At 44.6% G+C, this 20,221-nt stretch overlaps 1 protein-coding gene, 1 long non-coding RNA gene and 1 pseudogene across 2 annotated transcripts in view; 1 reads left to right on the top strand and 2 right to left on the bottom strand.

Moving 5' to 3' along the window:
- LOC130192427 (serine/threonine-protein phosphatase with EF-hands 1-like) overlaps window positions 1-20,221 on the top strand; it is a 991,358-nt pseudogene that overhangs the window by 651,942 nt on the left and 319,195 nt on the right.
- The window catches only part of LOC130192417 (transcription initiation factor TFIID subunit 4-like), an 88,607-nt gene that overhangs the window by 24,831 nt on the left and 43,555 nt on the right, over window positions 1-20,221 (bottom strand). The window contains exon 14 of the mRNA XM_056412399.1: window positions 8,336-8,458. Within this exon, the coding sequence (XP_056268374.1) occupies window positions 8,336-8,458 (123 nt within the window). The remainder of the gene's footprint in view (window positions 1-8,335; window positions 8,459-20,221) is intronic.
- On the bottom strand, window positions 6,603-7,851 carry LOC130192452 (uncharacterized). Its single transcript, XR_008831393.1, has 2 exons — window positions 7,584-7,851; window positions 6,603-6,700 (listed from the first exon to the last, which is right to left on the bottom strand). It is a non-coding gene; the product is annotated as an uncharacterized LOC130192452 (long non-coding RNA).

The following is a 20,221-nucleotide window of genomic DNA, read 5'->3' as shown; positions in this document are numbered from 1 at the left end:
TCAGTGCACTTCACCCCTCCAACTTCTTCACGGTGCTTCACCCTTTGACTCTTGTGCTGAACTTCAAAAAGCCTGTGTGTGCTGATTGGAAGGGTTCGGGCTGTGGGACTATGGAGCGCTTTGGGGGGCTTTCCGTGTGTGCGGGGGCCCCTGCCTGTGCAGTGACCCACCGCTGGGGCCACAGCAGGTCCTCTTCCAGCCGGCAGCCTCAGCCATTGGCTGCTTGGAACTAATCCACCCTGCGGAGCCCTCTAAGGCCCCCTTTGTTCCCTCCTGCAGACGAGATCAGGCTGGAGACAGACACGCTCGGTCTTGACTGGCTATCGGTTTCACAGCCCATGGCGATCCACATCCCGGCTCAGGCCCAAGCGCCGGCCAAGCCACTGTCAAATTAAAGGTGGGAGAACGGAGGGGGGCTGGGGGTCGGGTTGCGGCGAAACGGAGCAAAATTGTGTCACCTGAATTCCGTCACAGTCCGAATCACGGCGGAAAGGTGGTCTGGTGAGGAAGAGGACCAGCGGGGGGGGGGAATAGAGAGGAGGATTTCAACTGGAGCTCTGCCTCTCTGTGAACAGAGAGGGATCTCAACAAGGCCATTATCTGGCTCCTAATTTGAGCTATGGCACAGCACTGAAGGGCTGCCTTTGTCTGGGATTAATGCGGAAAGCTCAGGATGCGATGTCAGAGGGAAATAATCAGCATGGGCCCTTCATAACGTTGGCTGCTTGTGCTCCTGGCCAGGGCCCCCCGGCTCATTTCTGTGGAGATGAAATCTATGACAAGCCCCTCAGTGAAGCTAAGAGCAGGCAACAGTCCAGTAACACCCACAGGCCTCCAGGCATCCTGTGACCCCCTTAGAAAAGTCACATTCACTTTGCTCTGGAGAAGGGAAAGAGAACGCCGCGGGCGCTTCCAGCCCATGTGAAATGAAGAAATGTGAGGAGGTGAAAACGAAGTGAAAATAAGTTAAGATTCCTCCTCCGCCCCCTCTGCGATCACTCCGGAGGAGGGCCACGCCGTGTCTTCACTTCGTTATGCCCCTCTAATTAAACACGAACAGGACATTTAAAGAAATGAAAAAAAGAGGGATAGGATGGGAAAAAAAGACAACAACTCTAGCATAATGTATATTCATGTTTATGTTGTATAACTGCATTTGGGAGAGCAGTTTGAGAAAGCAGCCTTTCTTTTTTTGGTGATCTTTTTTTGTTTTTAAAAAGCAGCAGAAGGTCACGGGCAAATACCCAACAGGGTAAAACATTCTGCTTGAGGTTGGCACACCGCTCAAGGACCAGAAGTAATGCTTTTATTTTGTAACTTGTGCTTTTTCACCGTGTGCATTGCTATGCTCCTCTGCAGCATATTGCTGCTAAGCGAAGGATGCGAAGATGCAACACGATAAGCGAGTGATTGAAATGACCAATTGACATTCAAATTTCCGGCTTATTTGAGATTCATCATATTTACAGATGAATATGTGAAATATAAATGTTTTCTTTTGGCCCTGCCCTGCCTCAGGGGAAATGTGACTGTGCATGACTTCATGTATGGCCCTGTTCTGGAGAAATACGATACTCAAGTCGCTGCTTTTCCTCAAACAACAGACGGCTCTTTACAATGCCGCAGTTCATCGTGATTAAGAACAGACCAGGCAAGTCACATGGGAGTTTGTCACCAGGCTCCACGCGCAGATGATTCCTGTTGTCTTTGTCACGTACACCAAATTTTAATAGTTCTTAGACAGAATCCTAAACTTGACTAATGCTTAACAGGTACAGCATAGTTGTTGTATGTTGTAGATGAATACACATGGGAACACTGGTTCAGAGGCCAACACAACCCAACCCACCAGTGCACTACACACTCCCTCATCAAACAATCTCCGTTGTGGATACACACAATCAGCTCGACCCTGTGGGGAATAAGAACGACAAAAATGGAACTGAATTCTCACTTGGAGATCAGAGATCTGTGTAGGGCTGCAACTGACGATTATTTTGATAATCGATTAATCGGTTGATTATTTTATCGATTAATCGGATAAAAAAACAAAAAAACTTAAATGTTCAATCCTTTATTCAAAACAGGGTTCGTACGGTCATGGAAAACCTGGAAAAGTCATGGAATTTTTAAATGGCTATTAGCAGGCCTAGAAAAGTAATTGAAAAAAATTAAATCCCAAAATATTTGGAAAAGTAATGCAAATTTGTTTTATTCAAATGTTAATTTACACGGTATATATACGGTATGCTTTGGAATTCTCATTGTTAGTTTAAATACTACATCTTCTCACTTTGTCACATATAGGCAGAGTTTTCACAAAATGTTTAATCATGGAAATTTGGTTTAAAGTCATGGAAAGGTCCTGGAGACCCACTGGTCAGCATATGGATGAACCTGTTCACTGGTCACCATGGTGATGAACCTGTTCACTGGTCACCATGGTGATGAACCCGTCACAAACAGACTGACAGCTTTCCTCTCCTGAGCAGTGGTCCCCATGTGGACCGGCCCCCGGAACAATATCAGAGACGCGTTCCGATTTATTATTTTGTTCACCTGGCCCGCTGCCGTTGAGATTACAGTGAGACGCGGAAAAAATGTGAAGTGGTGCTCTTCGCAATAAAACATCTTTGATGGGACGTGTCGCGTCTCGGCCAATCAGCGTTCAGATGTCGACAGCGTTTGGGAAGTTGGGTTAGCTTGAATGTTAGTCCGCTACATCTGCTGCTGTCACGCTGCACGGTGTAGCGATACTAATAAAGTACCCGTACGTTAAAAACGATGTGATTTAGCATATTTCTACTATCGATACTTCATTAAAAGAGAGATCAGAGCGCACGCGCTGCTCCGCTCCGTTAAATGTTGTCTGCACGCGCAGCGCAGCGGTCACAGCGAGTGGCGTCGTGGCTTATCTCCGTGGGAAAATATTTTCCACTATCCGCCACGGAATAAATAACCACGTTTTCTACGTTATACTCTTGTGGAAATGCCACACACGTCGTGACATGTAGCGCCCTGGTGTCTGGGTTCATAACGTCACCCGGAGGCGCACTCAGCTCCGTGAATGTCTCCGACTACGTGAATGACTTCCGCATCCAGCGCCACGTGAGCAGCAGCAGCCAATTAGATTCATCAACAGAGGAGCAGCTCAGCGCTGATTGGCTCTCACAACGCAGCGTTCAGTCTCTCCTCTCCCTCAGCTCTGTTCTTGTTTCCCCTGCGCCGCTCTGCGCTCAACTCAACTTTGATTATACTCCGTGACTTATTGAGCGCCGTAATAATCGCGCGACACAACGAATCGATAATGAAATTCGTTGACAACTATTTTAATAATCGATTTTTATCGATTTTATCGATTCATTGTTGCAGCCCTAGATCTGTGGCCACCCGGCAAAGAAACATAAACCTGAATGCACACATTTGAAATGAAATGCAGGCGAGGGTAGTAACCCCCATCAAACACGGTGGCTCCCGGTGCACAGCTCATGTACTTTTCCCCACTATATTCTCTATTATTTGGCTACACTGGTATCTAGTAGGTCTTATTCTACATCTTATTTGGGTGCTTAAAGCTAGGCTTGGTAATCTGGAGAGAGAAACTAGCAAGAGTATCCTTGATTAAAATGTATTATCCGACCAAAAAACCGAGCCTGGTGTCCTTAGTTCTTTTCCAATAAAGGTAGCGAGTACGAAATCCAAAAGTGTCCTTATCTGGCGAGAAAGTCGCCAAATCGTCAACGCTGACAGCCCGTGAGGCCTCCCTCTGAAGCCACTCCCCAAATATTATCAAAACGAACGTAAACAAAGAACATGGCTGTTGTTTGTACTCCCATCTGACAAGCTAGCAGCTTGCGGTGGATTCTGATGAGCAATGAGTGCACGGGGCAGAACATGTGCGGGCAGCCAATCATTACATTCATGCCGAATTCAATGTTTGGACGGTCTTAATACCGCGACAGCCACAGATACTGTTTTTTCTGGAGGTTTTTGTCAGAAGATTTGATTAATTGGTTGCTGACAGGATATGATGATAACTTCTACCATTACCAATCCTGCCTTTTAATTGCATGTTGCTCTTTTCTCTCTGTTATATCCATTGTTCTAAAGCAGGTGGCCACCTCCAGGTCTCAAGAGTGTGACCAATGTGGAGGTGCCTTAAGTTGTAGTCTTTATAATGACCATCAGGGGCCGTCTCCTCTGTTTGCAAAAATAAGTCAATGAGAAAAAGACTCTGATTCTGACTTGATTTAGTACCTCAGTTAACATAGTAAACATAGGTTTATGATGTTTATTAGTAAATTATGGTCCCATTTAGAGACAATGCTTTGGGGTGTTGTTACCGTGTGAATGAAATGTCTCTAACACAGCCTTGTCCCGAGTTCTCTGTTGTCTTCTTATTTTCCCTCTTTACACAGTGTTTTTAGTTTGTAAAAGTTACTTAAATATTTTAGTCGCTAAAAATGTCTCATTCAGTTTGCTTTAGCTTCACCCTCTTTTGCCCCTTCTCGTTGTAAGAAGTCAAGATGGCGACTGCCAAAAACAAAGATGGCAACGCCCAAAATGGAAAACTTGAGGCAACAGTATTGCGTCTCCCCGCTCTTCTGATTTGAACTACTGGTCTGACACTGACTCAATGAATCAACAAATAACTAGTTATTTATTAAGTTACTATTATTTTTGCAGTACAGGAAAAAATATATCATTTAGGTGTTTCCGGTCATACATTTTTATCCTAAATCATAAGTACATCTTAAACGTTTGAGCGTCAGATATGTTTTTGAAATGACAAATGAATAACCGGCCAAAGAGAGGAATGCTTGATATGTTAGCGTCATACCCTCTTGAGAAGCTTTATTTGGATTTCTATATCTTCTTATGTATTCTGACATCTTCATAAAAATTATATAACTTGAAAGAAATAGGCACTTATTTCCACATTTGGTGTAATATCGGTCCTCAGTAGGTCGTTCATGGGTTCACGTCAATGTGTCAATGTCTTCATGAATCAATCACGAAAATAATGATGCCGATAATAATGATAATTATGATTATTAGCTTTGCAAACCTTTCAATCTCTTCTCAGACAAAGCACAGCACAATGTCATCCAGCCAAAACATTTTTTTCCAGCAAATGTAAAGAAGAAAGCTTATTTTGTGATGAAAAAATGGTCCATCGGCTTATCCACAAGCGCCATTTTGTTGTCTACGTCTTACAACTTTCTGTTGACCACTGAACTTTCAGGTTATGCCAGGTTGGTTTTGATCTCTCTTTCTGTGTTCTATCATCAACATATTTAAACCAGTAGCACATGTACAACTATATACACAATAACTCAGACCATTGCAATTATTCAAATAGCCCTTTTAGTTGAGGAGATAATCTAGATTTATTATAGGTATGCAAGATGTTCAATTGTGGCTTCACCTCTGAAACGTGGATTTTACTGCACAATAAAAACTTGAACGGGTAAACAAGAATAATTTTAGGCTGATCAATTGAATTTTCTGTGTAAATTTTAATTAATTTGAAAAGGCATTAATATAGAAGCCTATTGGTAGAATAGAAGTCCCACAGAGTCGACTGTGAATTGATCACATCTTACACTAAAAGTGAAAGAGTCAAAAAGAAAATGACTCTACTTCTCTCTTGATTTATTCCCTCAGTAAACATCATAAACATGAGTTTATGGTCTCAATCTCATTTCAAGTCTTCTTTAATACAGCATGATGTTAATTTAGTAAATGATGCTCCATTTAGAGTCAAATAGACCATTAAGCCGAGTATGCTTTTGGGCGGGGCCACCTTGTGATCGCTGACACGACATTGTTCCTGACAGCTGTCCATGTTTTTGTCTTTGAACTTCAACCTCTTTCACCGTGTGTTTTCAGCTCATTGTAACATTTTTGGTCGTCTACAAATGTCTTAGCTCCACCTTCTCGTGTGACTACTGGTTGCAAAAAAACCAAGATGGCGACGGGCAAAATACCAAACTCAAGGCTTCAAAATCGCAGGACCAAGCTCACAGTGAGTATGTCCACTTCTTATCAACAGTGTCTGTACAATATAAAACCCATCGGTCTGGGTGTTAAAATGGGCCCGACAACAGGCCAACTTTAATGAGGGACCGGTGTAACGAATTGTCCTGCTGAACACTGATATAGTATAAGAAGTCATTGCAATAGCTATTGGGCAGATAAATTAAGCAGGCAGAAAACTAGAGTGGGTAAAACAAGAGTTCCACATTAAGCAAGCTGAATTATCAGGGAGCCTTGGGGAAGATCTAAACAAGAAGCAGACTGCTTGTATATTGTGCAGCCAGCAAATCGGACTGTGGTTTCACCAACTACAATACCAAAGCCTATTGCAGATTATTGATTAATTGTCGGTCACTGCACTTATGTAAATAACGTCAGGGACTCTGTCAGGCTACCAGAAGCCTTGACCTACAGACGGAAGTCTGGAGCATTCTGTGTAAAGTGACTGAACTTCAACCCTGTAAGACCCAAGCATAGAAATAATATCTCAAATTTTTTTTTTTTAAGTCAGATGATGTTGTAAGAATCTTCTGATGCAGATAATGAAGGATTAATTTAAAAAAAATGTTTTTGTAAGTTTTTAGGGAAACGTTGTAATATTGCAACGTTGGGCCTAGTTGGTAGCAGAATTTCAGCATTTGCTCTCCTTGCTGGTGGCATTCTGAAATTGAAACAATAGTTAGAGAATGTTCAAATATAACTAATTCCAATGCAAATTAATCCTATTCAGGCAATACACTCCACTGATGGCACACAATACTGTCTGGCTAGCCTAATGTGCTCTCTACTTACATTTACAAAAGGAAAATACAACCCCCCCAGAACTCTTACATCCCCATATTCCAGAACATTTACACCTCTCCCTGAACAATGCATTATAAATGCAACCACCATATTCCAGAACATTTACACCTCTCCCTGAACCCTGCATTATAAATGCAACCCACACATTCCAGAACATTTACACCTCTCCCTGAACCCTGCATTATAAATGCAACCCCCACATTCCAAAACATCTACCCCTCTCCCTGACCAATGCAAAATACATGCAACTCCCACATTACAAAACATTTACACTTGTCCCTGAACAACCATCCTCCAAAGCATTCTACACACATTATCTGGCTTGTGTAACAAGGAGATATTTGGGCAAACCAACAAAGTCCAGATTAAAAAAACAGTTGACTATATCTCACTGCGAACATAGAAATAACATAGGGTTTGGGTTACCCTAACCCATTTAGAATTATTCAAATATGGTCTAAACTTAAAATTATAACAAATAACCCTTTTGTAAAGTGTGAATCATCAAATACATTATATTTATCCTGTATCTGAACATCCGAGAAGTGGAATGTCTCCATGTTGTGTGCAAGGTGCACCTGCTATTTTAGCTACCATTTTCACCCAACGTTGTCAAATTACAACAATGACATAACAAGCTGAAAATCTAATGTGATGCATTAATTCCACAATAACTTAGTATTTACATGAACTACATATTCTAACAATCACCAAAAAAATATTTCATGGAATTTACTTACTTCAATGTTGATATAACCAGTTGAATGAAACAAGGAGATGTGCTTCCGGGAAAGTTTGCAGGTAGAGTGAGTTCATGGCCTTATGGCCACACCTATATACACATTTACAATCCAATGGCATTGCAAGGCAAGACAATAGGACCCATTGACTATGTAAATATGGTCTTTCCCCAAAAAACGTTTTTGCAAATGTGTTTTTTAGAGAGATAAAAGTGACGTTGTAATATTACAACGAGGGGTCTTACACAGCAGTTATTGGAGTGACAAAAGCGTTTTTGCTTAAACTGCTGGAATTGGAACCACTACTTTACCTGCAATAATAGATTTTGATTTCATATTCACTGACTTGGAGAAAGATATTCAGTGACTCGTTTTTTCTGCATATTCAGCAACTCCCCATGTTTGAACTGACTACAGTCAGGATTGACATGGCCATGAAAATTACCATTGAAAGCTGTCGACACCGAAAAATACACTCCAAAATAGAAAAGCTGAGAAATGCAATGTATTGGATTGCAGTATTCTTTGGAGAGAAGCCCAGTTGGTAGGTTGGCATTGTGTTTATTCCTATGGAATGAGCAGTAGGGTGGTAAGACAGCCTGGCCAACATGTCATCGTTCACAAATGCCGTGAAGAAAAACTGTCAGAAAGATTTCCACAAGCGTCAACTCTGTGAAAATGGTGTCATCAAGTCAACGTTAGCAACTGGATCTGGACCAAGACGGCCAATGAGTGAGTCTAATTCTTCTTACCTCGGTCCCTGATGGGGTTGTCCCCGGTGAATCCACTTTGCACTTCTTGCGGGGTCCAATGGCGGCTAGTGCTGTGAAGTTGGCCTCCCGCTGCCTGACCTGAGCCAGTTCCTGTTGCTGCATCTGGTGAAGACGACACAAACCATTAGAAAACAATCTCTCTGCGCTATACGTGGTGTGGTGCTGCCCCAGTATGGCCTTGGCATCTGTTTGGGTTTAGCGAGTGCGTTGCGTGCGACGCAAGTCACCGCCAACGCAGGTCAGCCAACGCCAGCCCGAAAAATTCCGGCGCATTTACCGGCTCGAAACAGGAAGTGAATATTTCCCCAATATTTACATCCCCTACATATTGTACACATCTATAATACGTCCTGTGTGCGGTGTCTCAGTCTGCATCAACCAAATACATAACAAACGTTAAAAAAAAGAAGATAATCTGTAAGACAGAACTGCCATGAGCACAAACTTGGTGGCACTGAGGGCCCAGGACACGGCTTTCTTGTTCCAGACACAATGACCACATGAAGCTGCACATTAATGACGACTTTAAGGAATTTCAGATTATCAGCGTGTTAGCCACCAACAACGGTCACATTCTGGAGCTCCACAAGGCCTCGCCAGAAAGAATGAGCGGCGAGACACGAGCCGGATCAAATGCAGAAGTTAAAGCATCCCTCCTCTTCCTCTATCTGTCCATCCGTGTGTTGTATAACCTCTCCGGAGCCAAACAAAATGGAAGCCTGTTGGCAGCCATTACTGAAGCTTCTGTCAAAGATTGAGTGTGTGTGTGTGTGTGTGTGTGTGCAGTCACACGGTCCCATTGTGATTTTTTGCAGTTTGCGATACATAATGGGGGGAGGTTGTGGGGAGGCGCCGCCTGAGGTAATGTCATGTCTGGCCGTGGGGCTGTGGGGGGAAACCCAGCGTCGCTGCGAGCTGCCCTTTCTATTGGGTGGATGTGTGAGGGCCCGGGGCCACGGCACAGAGGGTGTCAGCACTCCCTCCAACATGCAAACACACACACACACACACACACACACGCACTTGCCTATCAATCTTGGCCACAGCGCAGGGAATGCCTACCCACCAGCTTGCCTACGTGCCTGCCCTCCGGGGGAGGGGGAGAGAGGGAGAGAGACAGAGAGAGGGAGAGAGACCCGGGTTGAAGCGAACAGGGACAATCAATGTGCGCTTTCATGTCTTTCATGTTCTTTTTTATGTTATCTCTCAGCATGTGTGCGCCGGGCACTGGTGTTTGTGAGAGGCACGTGTGTTGTCTGATCGGTGGGGGGGAGAGGCGCTCGGTTAAAAGGTTGCTTTGGTGTATAAAGTCTGATCTAAAATGTGCATGCAGTTGCCTCTGATGCCCCCCCCCCCTCCCACACACACACACACACACACACACACAGTAAACCCCCTCTGGCGAGCCATGCCCTTTAGGATGTTGCCACTTCACATTTAGCACGGCAGAACTGTTGAAAGATTCAAACACGCTGACAACACAAAGTTGTGTGTGTGTGTGTGTGTGTGTAGGGGGGGGGGGGGGGGGGGGTAATAGCCGCAGTACCAAGCAGCTAAATGGCTAAAAACCTCATCCATGTGTCCGATTCTTAAAGCGGGTAGTGGTGAAAATGCACACGCTCAAGTTCAATGTGGACGGAAGCTGAAGCGGGTGGAGAGGATGTTTTACCGGTCTGCATGGCAAATGTAGCATTGATGCTATCGATGCTAACCCTATTAGGCTGTGCCACAAACAACCCACAAATCTCTCCAGGCCTGACCTTAAAGAATCCTGCTGCAGAGGGAGCTGACAGAGAGAGTGTGATAGAGCAGAAGAGAGAGAGAGAGAGAGGTCCGCTATCTCCCTGATGGCACCAGGATGCCGGCATCTCTGCCTGGCAGTTGGCACCAGGCAGAGGCTCCCGGCAACTGCCTGCGTTCTCAGATTTATGACTGTATGATAAACGACGACTTCATTTCGCCATCTGCAACCCTCCCCAGTCTGCGTTTCCAGTCGGTAAAAATGGCCAGCCGTGACACCGGGGAGACTGATTTCTGATTTCAATCTGGTGCCGCTGCACCCGAGTCTCCCTTTCCTTTTTTTCCTTTTTCTTTTTTAACGGCTGCCGACTGATACGAGACAGATTTAGGCCGGGCTTTGAGAGATTTAGTTTTCCCTTCAGGGGCTTGTTTTTGAGCGGCATTTAATTCAAACATGTAAATAAAAGTATGTTCGCCTGGGCTCACACAGGTGTACGAGTGCTATGAAGTAGCCGCAGCAGTTATGGGGAATATGGGTACCTAGGAAACCGTTCCAGTCCTTCGTCATCAACTGTCCTGAGCTTGAAGGGGTTTGTTGAGATTTTACTCATGAATCCCTCCCGACCTTCGAGACACAAAATGTCGCCAACGCTAATCCAAAAACCTCAAAAGGTCATTGCAGGGATTCATCCCGGACTGGAGGAGCAACCATCTGGCGGACTGCATACATTTGCCAGGTCCGATCAATGGCAGCGCGCAAATATCTGCCGCTCCGAAGTTGCTTAAATACCAGTGCTTGTAGTCGGGCCCGCATGCCCTTTCAAAGCTGGGAACTGGAACTTGTAAAGTCAAATTATTAGCAAAGGTCAGGAGATGTAGAACATTTTTTTAAGACTCCCGACAGAATCAATCTGCAGCTTTGCAAGAACATTTCAGGGGATTGATGCAAAAACAAATGCTGGGCGACGATGTTGCGGCCGGCGCGGTCGGAAATTGGAAACATGTTCAATTTCAGGGGGACGACGACGACGACACTTGTTGCTCAAAGCTCCCTTGCAGATGTCGAACGCTCTGCTAAGTGTGTATCAGCCAACACTGTGAGCTCTAAATCAGATATAATCAGATCGGGGTTTGTTTTTCATCAGGGCCCCGCCCCCCAATCCGTGCTGAACATTTGATCATATCAACAACAACAAAAAAGACACTGTTGATTGACGCTTAAACTCCCTGCGCGATGTAAACGCTCTCCTTTGAGAATAAACGGCATCACCCGCTGTTTAATGACGGTGAAATAACGTGAAATTACCCACAACCCAGCCCCAAACATAAAACAAATCTTTGTAATTTATGAATCAGTCAGTATGTTTACATGATGGTATAATTCTAATCTTGCTTTAGTCGGACTATGCTATCTTTTGGGGGATCTGCTATTATCTCAATATACATGGCTGTGAGTAATTCGAATCATTGGCCGAAAGCATGTCATACCCGATACGATAGGCGGCGCTGTTTTCATTACAACTCGTGGTGATACAGCCATTTCCGCTTGACCTCTTCACCACCACCAACAACCAACAACAACAACATCAACATTTCGAGAAAGATGGCGAACAGAGAGCAAGGCGAAGCTACATCCCTCTACTATTCTTGCATGATGTTAATAGCGACATTATCGTCTCTTTCGTCTCTTTCGACTTCCGGGTCACGACATGGGAGGGAGGGGGGAGGAGGGATCTCAAGCATGCGCAAAGACGCAAAGTCCAGTTCATAATCCAATTCACCGTTACATGCCGCGATAGTCGAATTATCAACCGGATCGGATCGAGTTATCCAGGGGTGTTAATTGGATCGTAGTCGGACCGCACATAGTCGAACAAAGGTGTTTACATGAAACGGATAATTCGATTTCAGTCCGACTAAGCCAGTTATTCGAATGCATGTAAACACGGTCAGAGTTAAATACGCTTGAAAAATCCAGTTCCTGGATAACAAATTGCATGTATTCATCAGACTGCACGTGTCATGGAGTTATGTCCTGTAAGATTCTTCCAAAATAACATTTACATAAGACTTGAGGGTGGTGGATGTTAATATTTATCAGTCCTGCAGATGCCAAACAAAAAGTCAAATGTCAAATGAAAGCTAAATAATGTATTACAGCATGAGAGATATGTTCAGTACTGGGAAGGTTGTTGTTGTTATTTACATACTGTACATGAATTGGGCCAAAAGTGCAAAACTGATATTGATCCTTATGGCTCTCACTGTTGTTGGCTTTTCCCTTGAAACTTCAATTAGAATTTGTTGTCTATAATAACAAATCGGTAACAAAAATGTCCATCAAGACCTAAATGAGACTTAGCACAGAAAAGAGAGAGAGAGAGAGAAGCGCGTCTCCCTTATGATGCAAAAATGTCCAAAAGGACGGCAAGAGCGGGAGAGCTGCCGACGGGCTCGGAGTGAAAAGCAAGATGAGCTGCAGGAGCCACGATGGCCGACCCGGCCGTTCTCCATCTCTGCTGGGTTTTTTCTCTTTTTAATAAAGGCTTTTCTCTCCATCTTCCCTCCCTCCCTCCCTCCCTCCCTACCTCCCGGCCTGAGGGCCTGCTCGCGGCCCCCCAGACGCTTACAGACAGATGTCCTTGGTAGAGCAGAACACGCTCTGCTTGACGTCACGCGCATGCAGCCACGGGGCTGCGGAGGACGCCACGGGGCTCTCTGCCCTGCAAAGACCACGGCATAAAAGCCAGACCGTGGCTTTTGAGTTGGTCTGTTCCTCCTCCCCACTCTCCCCCTTTAGAAAAGCTCTGGTCCAACCGCACACAGCAGGGAGCCTCTCAGTGTATATAGACTTAACATATGCCACTTTTTCCCGTGAATGCTTTTTTTGTTGTTCTCCCCTAAAGAGCCGTGGTAGAGCGCATGCATTTTTAAGCCTAAACTTCCATCTAATCTCTTATCACAGCGCTAATCTTTTGTACCGTGAGGTTATAGGTCGATCTGTAGCGCATAATGGAAGGCGTTAATTGGAGTATGTCGACAAGAATGAAGCTGAATATTAATGAACACCTCAAAAACCTTTTAAAAGAACCGATTATGGTTGGTACCATGGTGAGGTTCCTCAAGAGACATATCGTATATATATATATATATATCATACGAACGGGTAATGGCGCATGTGCATATGTTAGTTAATAGCATCACAACTGGGCTGGTTGAGGAACAATACTGCCATGTAAATGTAGAATTACCAAAAAATAGTTTATTCCTTTGTTTCTGGAAACCAAATTGTCTTAATAAAGTGAGACTGAAGCATTATTTGAACACCGCTTCTAACCCACTCCACGCTGGTGTGGTCCATGTACACACCAGTGCAATGTTAAGTTAACGGCCATTAGAATGCTTTTCAGGTGTCACACAGTGTCAGAGAAAGGCTCGGAGGTCGTCCATCAACCCGTTGGCTTGATTTACAACCGTAAACCTGCTGTCAGTGATTTAAGAGACACGGGGAGCGGGGCAGACAGGTCCAGACCCACTGGACATCGGCATCCCAGCAGCACCCCATAAGTCAGTGTCGACGTCAAGCGGCGGTCAAAACTACATCTTATCTGCTGGAGAGTATGCTCGTCTTGGGAGTCGTCACAGCAACGCTGGTTCAACCCGGGACTTTTCAATGGCGTGCCCTCTCCCCTCATTCACTTCTCTTGCAAACAAAAGCAAATTTCGGCCAAAATGTAACCCTCTAATATTGAAAACGTGAAATATTTATTGGGGCCGAATGCAGACTGTTCGCATGTACATGAGCGGATGAAAAAAAGTGTACATGCAAGACCCGAGGCGATGCGAACACAGACGTTTTCTTTTTTTTCTAAAACTATAAATCCCACCAAAACCAAAAATAGGATCTCTGTAGGAGAGTTTAATATTTTATTAGTTTATCCACGCTCGCAGCATGGCTCTGGGAATGGCAACGTCGGCCTGTCATCGCTCCAGAATGAAAGATCTCATCAGCTGTTGGATGGATTTCCCCAAAAAACGCCGCAGTCAAGGTACCCAGAGGATAGACCCGGAGGCCTTTAATGATCCCATGGTTTGAGTGAAATGTCTCGACAACTATTAAGATAGGACTTGTAATGATAAAGTTTTCTACGCAGACATTCATGCTCCCCTCAGGATGTATTGTATCCCTGTATATTTCAGATTTTTCCATCATCAGGTCAACATTTTAATGTATTTAATACTACATACATGCACAGCTAATTACATTCCCATCAGCCTCAACTGTTTAGTGGCCATGCTACAACAAAGATAGTTTAATACCTATTTAAAATGCAACAATCCAAAACAAACCGTCCTATGTGTGAGACTCCCTTTGCTTCATGTGTTTGTGTCTGTGTGTGTCTGTGTTTGCGCACGCACATGTGTGTGTGTGTGTGTGTGTGTGTTTCCCGTTTTTCTAATGCATGTCTTTAATGCGCAAGTCTCATTCACCTGACGCCCACATGGCCGACATTACGCGAACATCTGGGAGTGCCTGGCAGTTAGTTTGCCGCGGGGGGGAAGCGCCAGTTGCAGTCAACCAATCAGGATTCACTTCTCCATCTGCGCTCAGGCACCACAAAGAGACGGGCTCGGCCCTGACCTGCTCATGTGGGCAAAACGTCTTTGTTTTTCAGATAAAATATTTTATCTTGATTTAATATGTGATAACGTACAGTATGCGTCACCTGTGCGTTATGTCACGTCCAATTGCCCTGACAGGTATTGGATATGTACAATATTGTATATGTAGTCTATATTTATGCAATATCTACATTTAAGTCTTATGCATTGAATCTGCACATTGTTGTATTGGCACCTATAATGGCCGTCACCATATTTAACAGAACATTGGGCTGCTACCCGGCTTCTTGAATAACGAGGACAATAAAACCGCGCATTAAAGATGCAGAAAATAATAATAATAATGTGTTAGAAATTCTGTTTCATCGTCCTTTTGAGCGCACACAAATCCCCTTAAATATTCAAGTGAATCTGTTTGTGATTATATTATTTTACCTATGGAGATGAATTCAAAATACATGCAGGGGCTAATAGTCTTGGCTCAGAGTGTCCTCTGAAGCTGAGCAGTATGTCGGAAGTGTTTCCAGGGCCAAGGACCAATTATTCAGGGCCCTCAGCCGTCCCCGGAGCTGAGGTCATTATGTGGGTGTCACTATCACCACCCTACAGCTCCTCTTCATCTGCAACTTATTTGCAGGAATTAAACTGCGTAGGGAGAGGGAAGGGGGGCGGCGAACGGGGGAGAGAGACTGTGTGACAGATTGAAATGTCCAAAAGACGCCTTTCCATCGGAGTAAATATCATTTTCATAAATAATAACATTTGCGCTGCATATTTTGCCAGCGAACAGTGTTTAACAAAGAAGCCAGAAGTCAGTGTGAAGCAGATTCTGACGGCCTTACACCGGGAGAGAGAGGTGATCATTAAAAATACTGCTTATCTAAGGGAAAATGTCCTACTTTAAATGTTCTCTCGCTTTCTCATTCCGCGCTGGCGCGCTTCGTCTCGCAGTCTCTTCTCTCTTTCTTTCTCTCTCTCTTTTCTTCTTTTCGTGAACATTTAGATTCGCCGCTCGTCACCTTCTATTGATCACGCCTAATTTGCATCCAGGGGAAGATGAGAACTCAGATATTCACACTGCGAGAGAGGGACGATCTCGATGATTTATTCATTTCCAAATAAAAAAAATGAAAAAGGGGAGCGAAAAAAGGTAGATGAGAAGGGAATCTTCATAGGCAGCGGGGTGACTAGCAGCCTCTGAGGCTGGGCTCCTGCACGCCGCCCCCAGGCACGTGGTGTGCAAGTCCTCCTCATTAACAAGGTGAATCATGCTGCTGCTCTCTAATTAGCCAACATGACAATCTAATGGAAACATGCAGGCCCGAGCTGGCACACTTAGCATCACCTCACAGAGACCCCCGGTATTGTCTTTTCCGCGTGAGTTCGGCAAAAATGTGAAAAGGGACAAAATGAGGGGTAGAAAGGTGGAGCGGAGTGGTTGAAGGGAGTGTGTTTTAGAGAGAGGTCAGAAGGGAGAAGACAGCTGGTAAGGGTGTGTGGTTTTTTTCTCTTCTTCCTCCTCTCCTCCCGACCTCAGCGCGAGCACGGTGTTTGTTGCCTAATTGAAACGTGTCCTGCCTCCCTCTCACTTACATCCCAGGCAAAGGAGGCTGGCACCTCGCCACTAGCGTAGCTCAGCACGCCCAATTCCCCCATTGCTCGAGTCCCAAGGAGTGCTCTGGTGCACAAAGAGAAAAGTGAACCTCCAGGCTGGTACAGCGAGGAGACGAGTCGCTATCTCCCTCCGAGGCACAAAAAAAATCCTCTTTTTTGTTGTTTTCCTTCTCATTAAAGCTCTTTGTAATATTCGAAAACACACAGGAACACCAAAGGTACTTTTAAAGCCCACTTGAGTTTTTTTATTTAATTTTTTTTCATCTTCTAACATGTCTTGAGGGGAAGAAGAACTGAAGTTACGACCGGCAACAAAGCAACAAATAAACAATAGGGTTACGGTGTGCTATTTAGTAGGCCGCACGTCTTTAGGACCTGAAAAAAAGACCCGTCTTCTGTGATAATTAAGTCATCGACATCAACATGTTATGATCTTTCAAAAGAAGAAAAAAATGTAAAAAGACAATTGAAAATTACACCTGCGAAGGAAAGTTTTCGATTTTTTTTTTTTTTTAAAGACGCAATCTTTCTTTCTTTCTGCTCCGTTCAAACCGAGATGTTGCGTGTCCGCGAGGGCCAGAAGACCCGAATAAAACAACTCCGAATTGGGATCCACCAAACAGCAGGAATTCTCTTTGAAAGTCATCACTGGCGGAAGAGAGAGAGAGAGAGAGAGAGAGAGGGAGCTACTTTTTTGATTTTGCCCCGTAGGCCTGCCTGCTGGGAGGGGGGCGCTGCCGCCTCTTTGAGTAGAGCAGTTTGCGGAGGGCTAAAGGACGAGAGCCTGTGAACCGGCCCTGATGAAAAACTGAGAGGCCGCTACATTGTCCTCTGACACACGAGAGCCTCTCCTCGCTGGCTCACAGGGCTTTTTCGGCGTGGGTGGATTCCCATCTCTCCGTGACCTGGTCACTTCGCGGAAGATGCCAGGGCTCAACAAACGTGTTTGTGTGCATTACGGTTCCGGCGGAGCAACGGCTTTAACATTAATGAGCGATTGTGAACGCGCGGCTGTGCATAAGTCGCGAGAGGATCGGTCTAATTCGATTCATGGATTCCAACGTATGTGCTCGAGCTGCACCGAGAGGCGGGACGCATCACTGTAGGCTTCTAATTGAATCCACGCAAGACCGAAAGTTGAGCCGGGGTCGGAATTCATTTCAGGAACGGTTCAAAACATTTAAAAAACATCAAAAAGGGCGTGAAAATAAAAAAATCCCTCAATGCCCAGAAAGGAAACAAGGTCGAGGAAAAATAACCTTTGAGATTTCGACGGTTGTGTCCTCGACCGGCTCCCGTTAACAATGCTGCACGGTGGAAATGCTTTAGCAGCCTGAACGGGCTTTTGGCCAGATTTTGGCCAGGTGTGGTAGCCAATTTGTCTTCTTTCCCCACCCCTCCTCCATCTTCCCTCATCTCTCTTGGCCCCGTCCCTGCTCCGCTCCTCTTCTTCAGTTCACTCCCCCCCCCCCCCCCCCCCCCCCCGATGTCCAGTTACGCCTGCAGACGCAGCAGCAATGATGAATCTGTGGCTGCAGTGTGTCTGTGTGTCTGACATCGTGATGTATCTCCACTGGCCTTAACTCCCTCTCTATCTCTCTCTCTGCCCCCACCACCGTCTCCCCCAAGTCTCCTTTCCCTCTCCGTCTCTCTGTCTCGGCATCGCCCCGGCCTCCTGCCCTGCTGATAGGACACACAACACACAGACTCGCCACCGCCGCCGAAGACGACAAACAACAAACGGGAACTGGGCGCCACCATTTGCGCATTGATTTTGACCGGGGGGCATTTTTTTCGAAATAGCCCATCTGACCTTTCGGCCAAATGGTTGTGAATGGAAGGAAACCGGAGGGCTGGACCGCTCTGCCTCTCTGAAGCTGCCCGTGCAAATTTGATATGCAATTACCAAGACTAAAATCCTGAAGCCCTCTGCTGGTTGACAAGCTGGAGCCTACGATGTTCATTTAAAAACTAAGGGACAAACAAAATAAACATTGTGGTATTTCTGATATAATAATTAAGTTTATATTAGACCAGGTCTAGGAGACAGACCATGGAATCAATGGTTTTATCCCCTTGGGAGCACAAATCTACTGTGTGACCTTCAATTGCCTGATATTGTGAAGTATGTTCTATTTTCTCTGTGTCCACATATTTGGCCCGAGGGAGGCAGAAGCAGAGAGCTCATGGATTGACCACAACATAAAGGTTTTTATCCGCTGGGGAACATTGGGGTTCTTCATTTGGGGACCATGAACATTAAATTCACAGTGATTGGGAAAGGTAAGCGATCCCTTTAATACAGTAAATAAATATATATACAGGACTGTCTCAGAAAATTAGAATATTGTGATGAAGTTCTTTATTTTCTGTAATGCAATTAAAAAAACAAAAATGTCATGCATTCTGGATTCATTACAAATCAACTGAAATATTGCAAGCCTTTTATTCTGATTTATTGCTGATTATGGCTTACAGCTTAAGAAAACTCAAATATCCTATCTCTAAATATTAGAATATCATGAAAAAGTATACTAGTAGGGTATTAAACAAATCACTTGAATTGTCTAATTAACTCGAAACACCTGCAAGGGTTTCCTGAGCCTTGACAAACACTCAGCTGTTATAAATCTTTTTTTACTTGGTCTGAGGAAATATTAAAATTTTATGAGATAGGATTTTAGAGTTTTCTTAAGCTGTAAACCATAATCAGCAATATTAAAAGAATAAAAGGCTTGCAATATTTCAGTTGATTTGTAATGAATCCAGAATGCATGACATTTTTGTTTTTTTAATTGCATTACAGAAAATAAAGAACTTTATCACAATATTCTAATTTTCTGAGACAGTCCTGTATATATATATATATATATATATGTATATTTATTTATTTATTTATAGAGTTCAACCAAGTGGATCTAATTCAAACTTTTATTTTGTCATTTTTGTACTAACCTGCCCTTATTGCCACCATATTGAGGTTTATGAACTGTCAAACCGGCACACCGGAGCTTTCTCCCGTCCTTTCATGTTTCATGGACGTCTTCCTCCCTCTAAGGATTGAGTTGAGATGTTGCACGTTATTGTAAAGCCCCTTTGGGGCACATTTGAGAGTTTGGGCTGTGTAAATGGACTAGATATTCAAACCTGTGCTTGACCGTTGGTACCATTCTTCTTGTTAGGGTTGTGCCCGGCTCTTTTCTGCCCGCTTCGACACTCGGTTCAGGAGCGTAACGCGCTGTAATTCAATCTCCCCTAAATAATGATTGTTTGGTCGTGGTGGTTATTTTGAATGCGTGTGAACAGGGAGAGAGGGGTGCTTAAAGAGTGGCTGGCTCCTCTGCCCGAGTAGCTCAGGCTCATTATCACAATGAAATTTTGCACAGATGTGTGAGCCTCCGACAGACTCCGCTGTGACACAAACAGCCAACTGAGGTGATGGAAAGCGGAGAGGCACGGGGGCTGAGAAACGACGGTCATTAGGAAAAAAGAAGACGAAAAAAGAGCCGAGGGTGGGTGGAAGAGGGGTGGTGTGTGTGTGTGTGTGTGTGTATGTAGGGGTGGGGAGTCTTCATCTGCAGCGCGAGGAAAGCATTACATAAAGTGACAATTTCCAAACCAGCTTCTTGAGATTCCAGATGTGAAGCGAGCTAATCTGGCCGCATCCAGATGACGAGCGGACTGCCACTTAACGGGGAGGGGATCCGCTTTGATCACACGGCCCCTGGGGGGGCGAACCTATCGCGCTGCCTATTACGCTGCCTCATTTGCATATGCAGGGCTTATGGGTAGGCTGAGACGTAGTGCGAGTGTTCTACAGCTGCAGTCGGGCTCTCTGTTGCTAGAATGAAAACAAATAAAAATGTCTGCGAGTGATGCGGGGGGGGG

Source organism: Pseudoliparis swirei, chromosome 4, assembly GCF_029220125.1.
Source record: "Pseudoliparis swirei isolate HS2019 ecotype Mariana Trench chromosome 4, NWPU_hadal_v1, whole genome shotgun sequence".
Lineage (NCBI taxonomy): Eukaryota > Metazoa > Chordata > Actinopteri > Perciformes > Liparidae > Pseudoliparis > Pseudoliparis swirei.
This window is presented reverse-complemented; position numbering and strand designations above follow the sequence as displayed.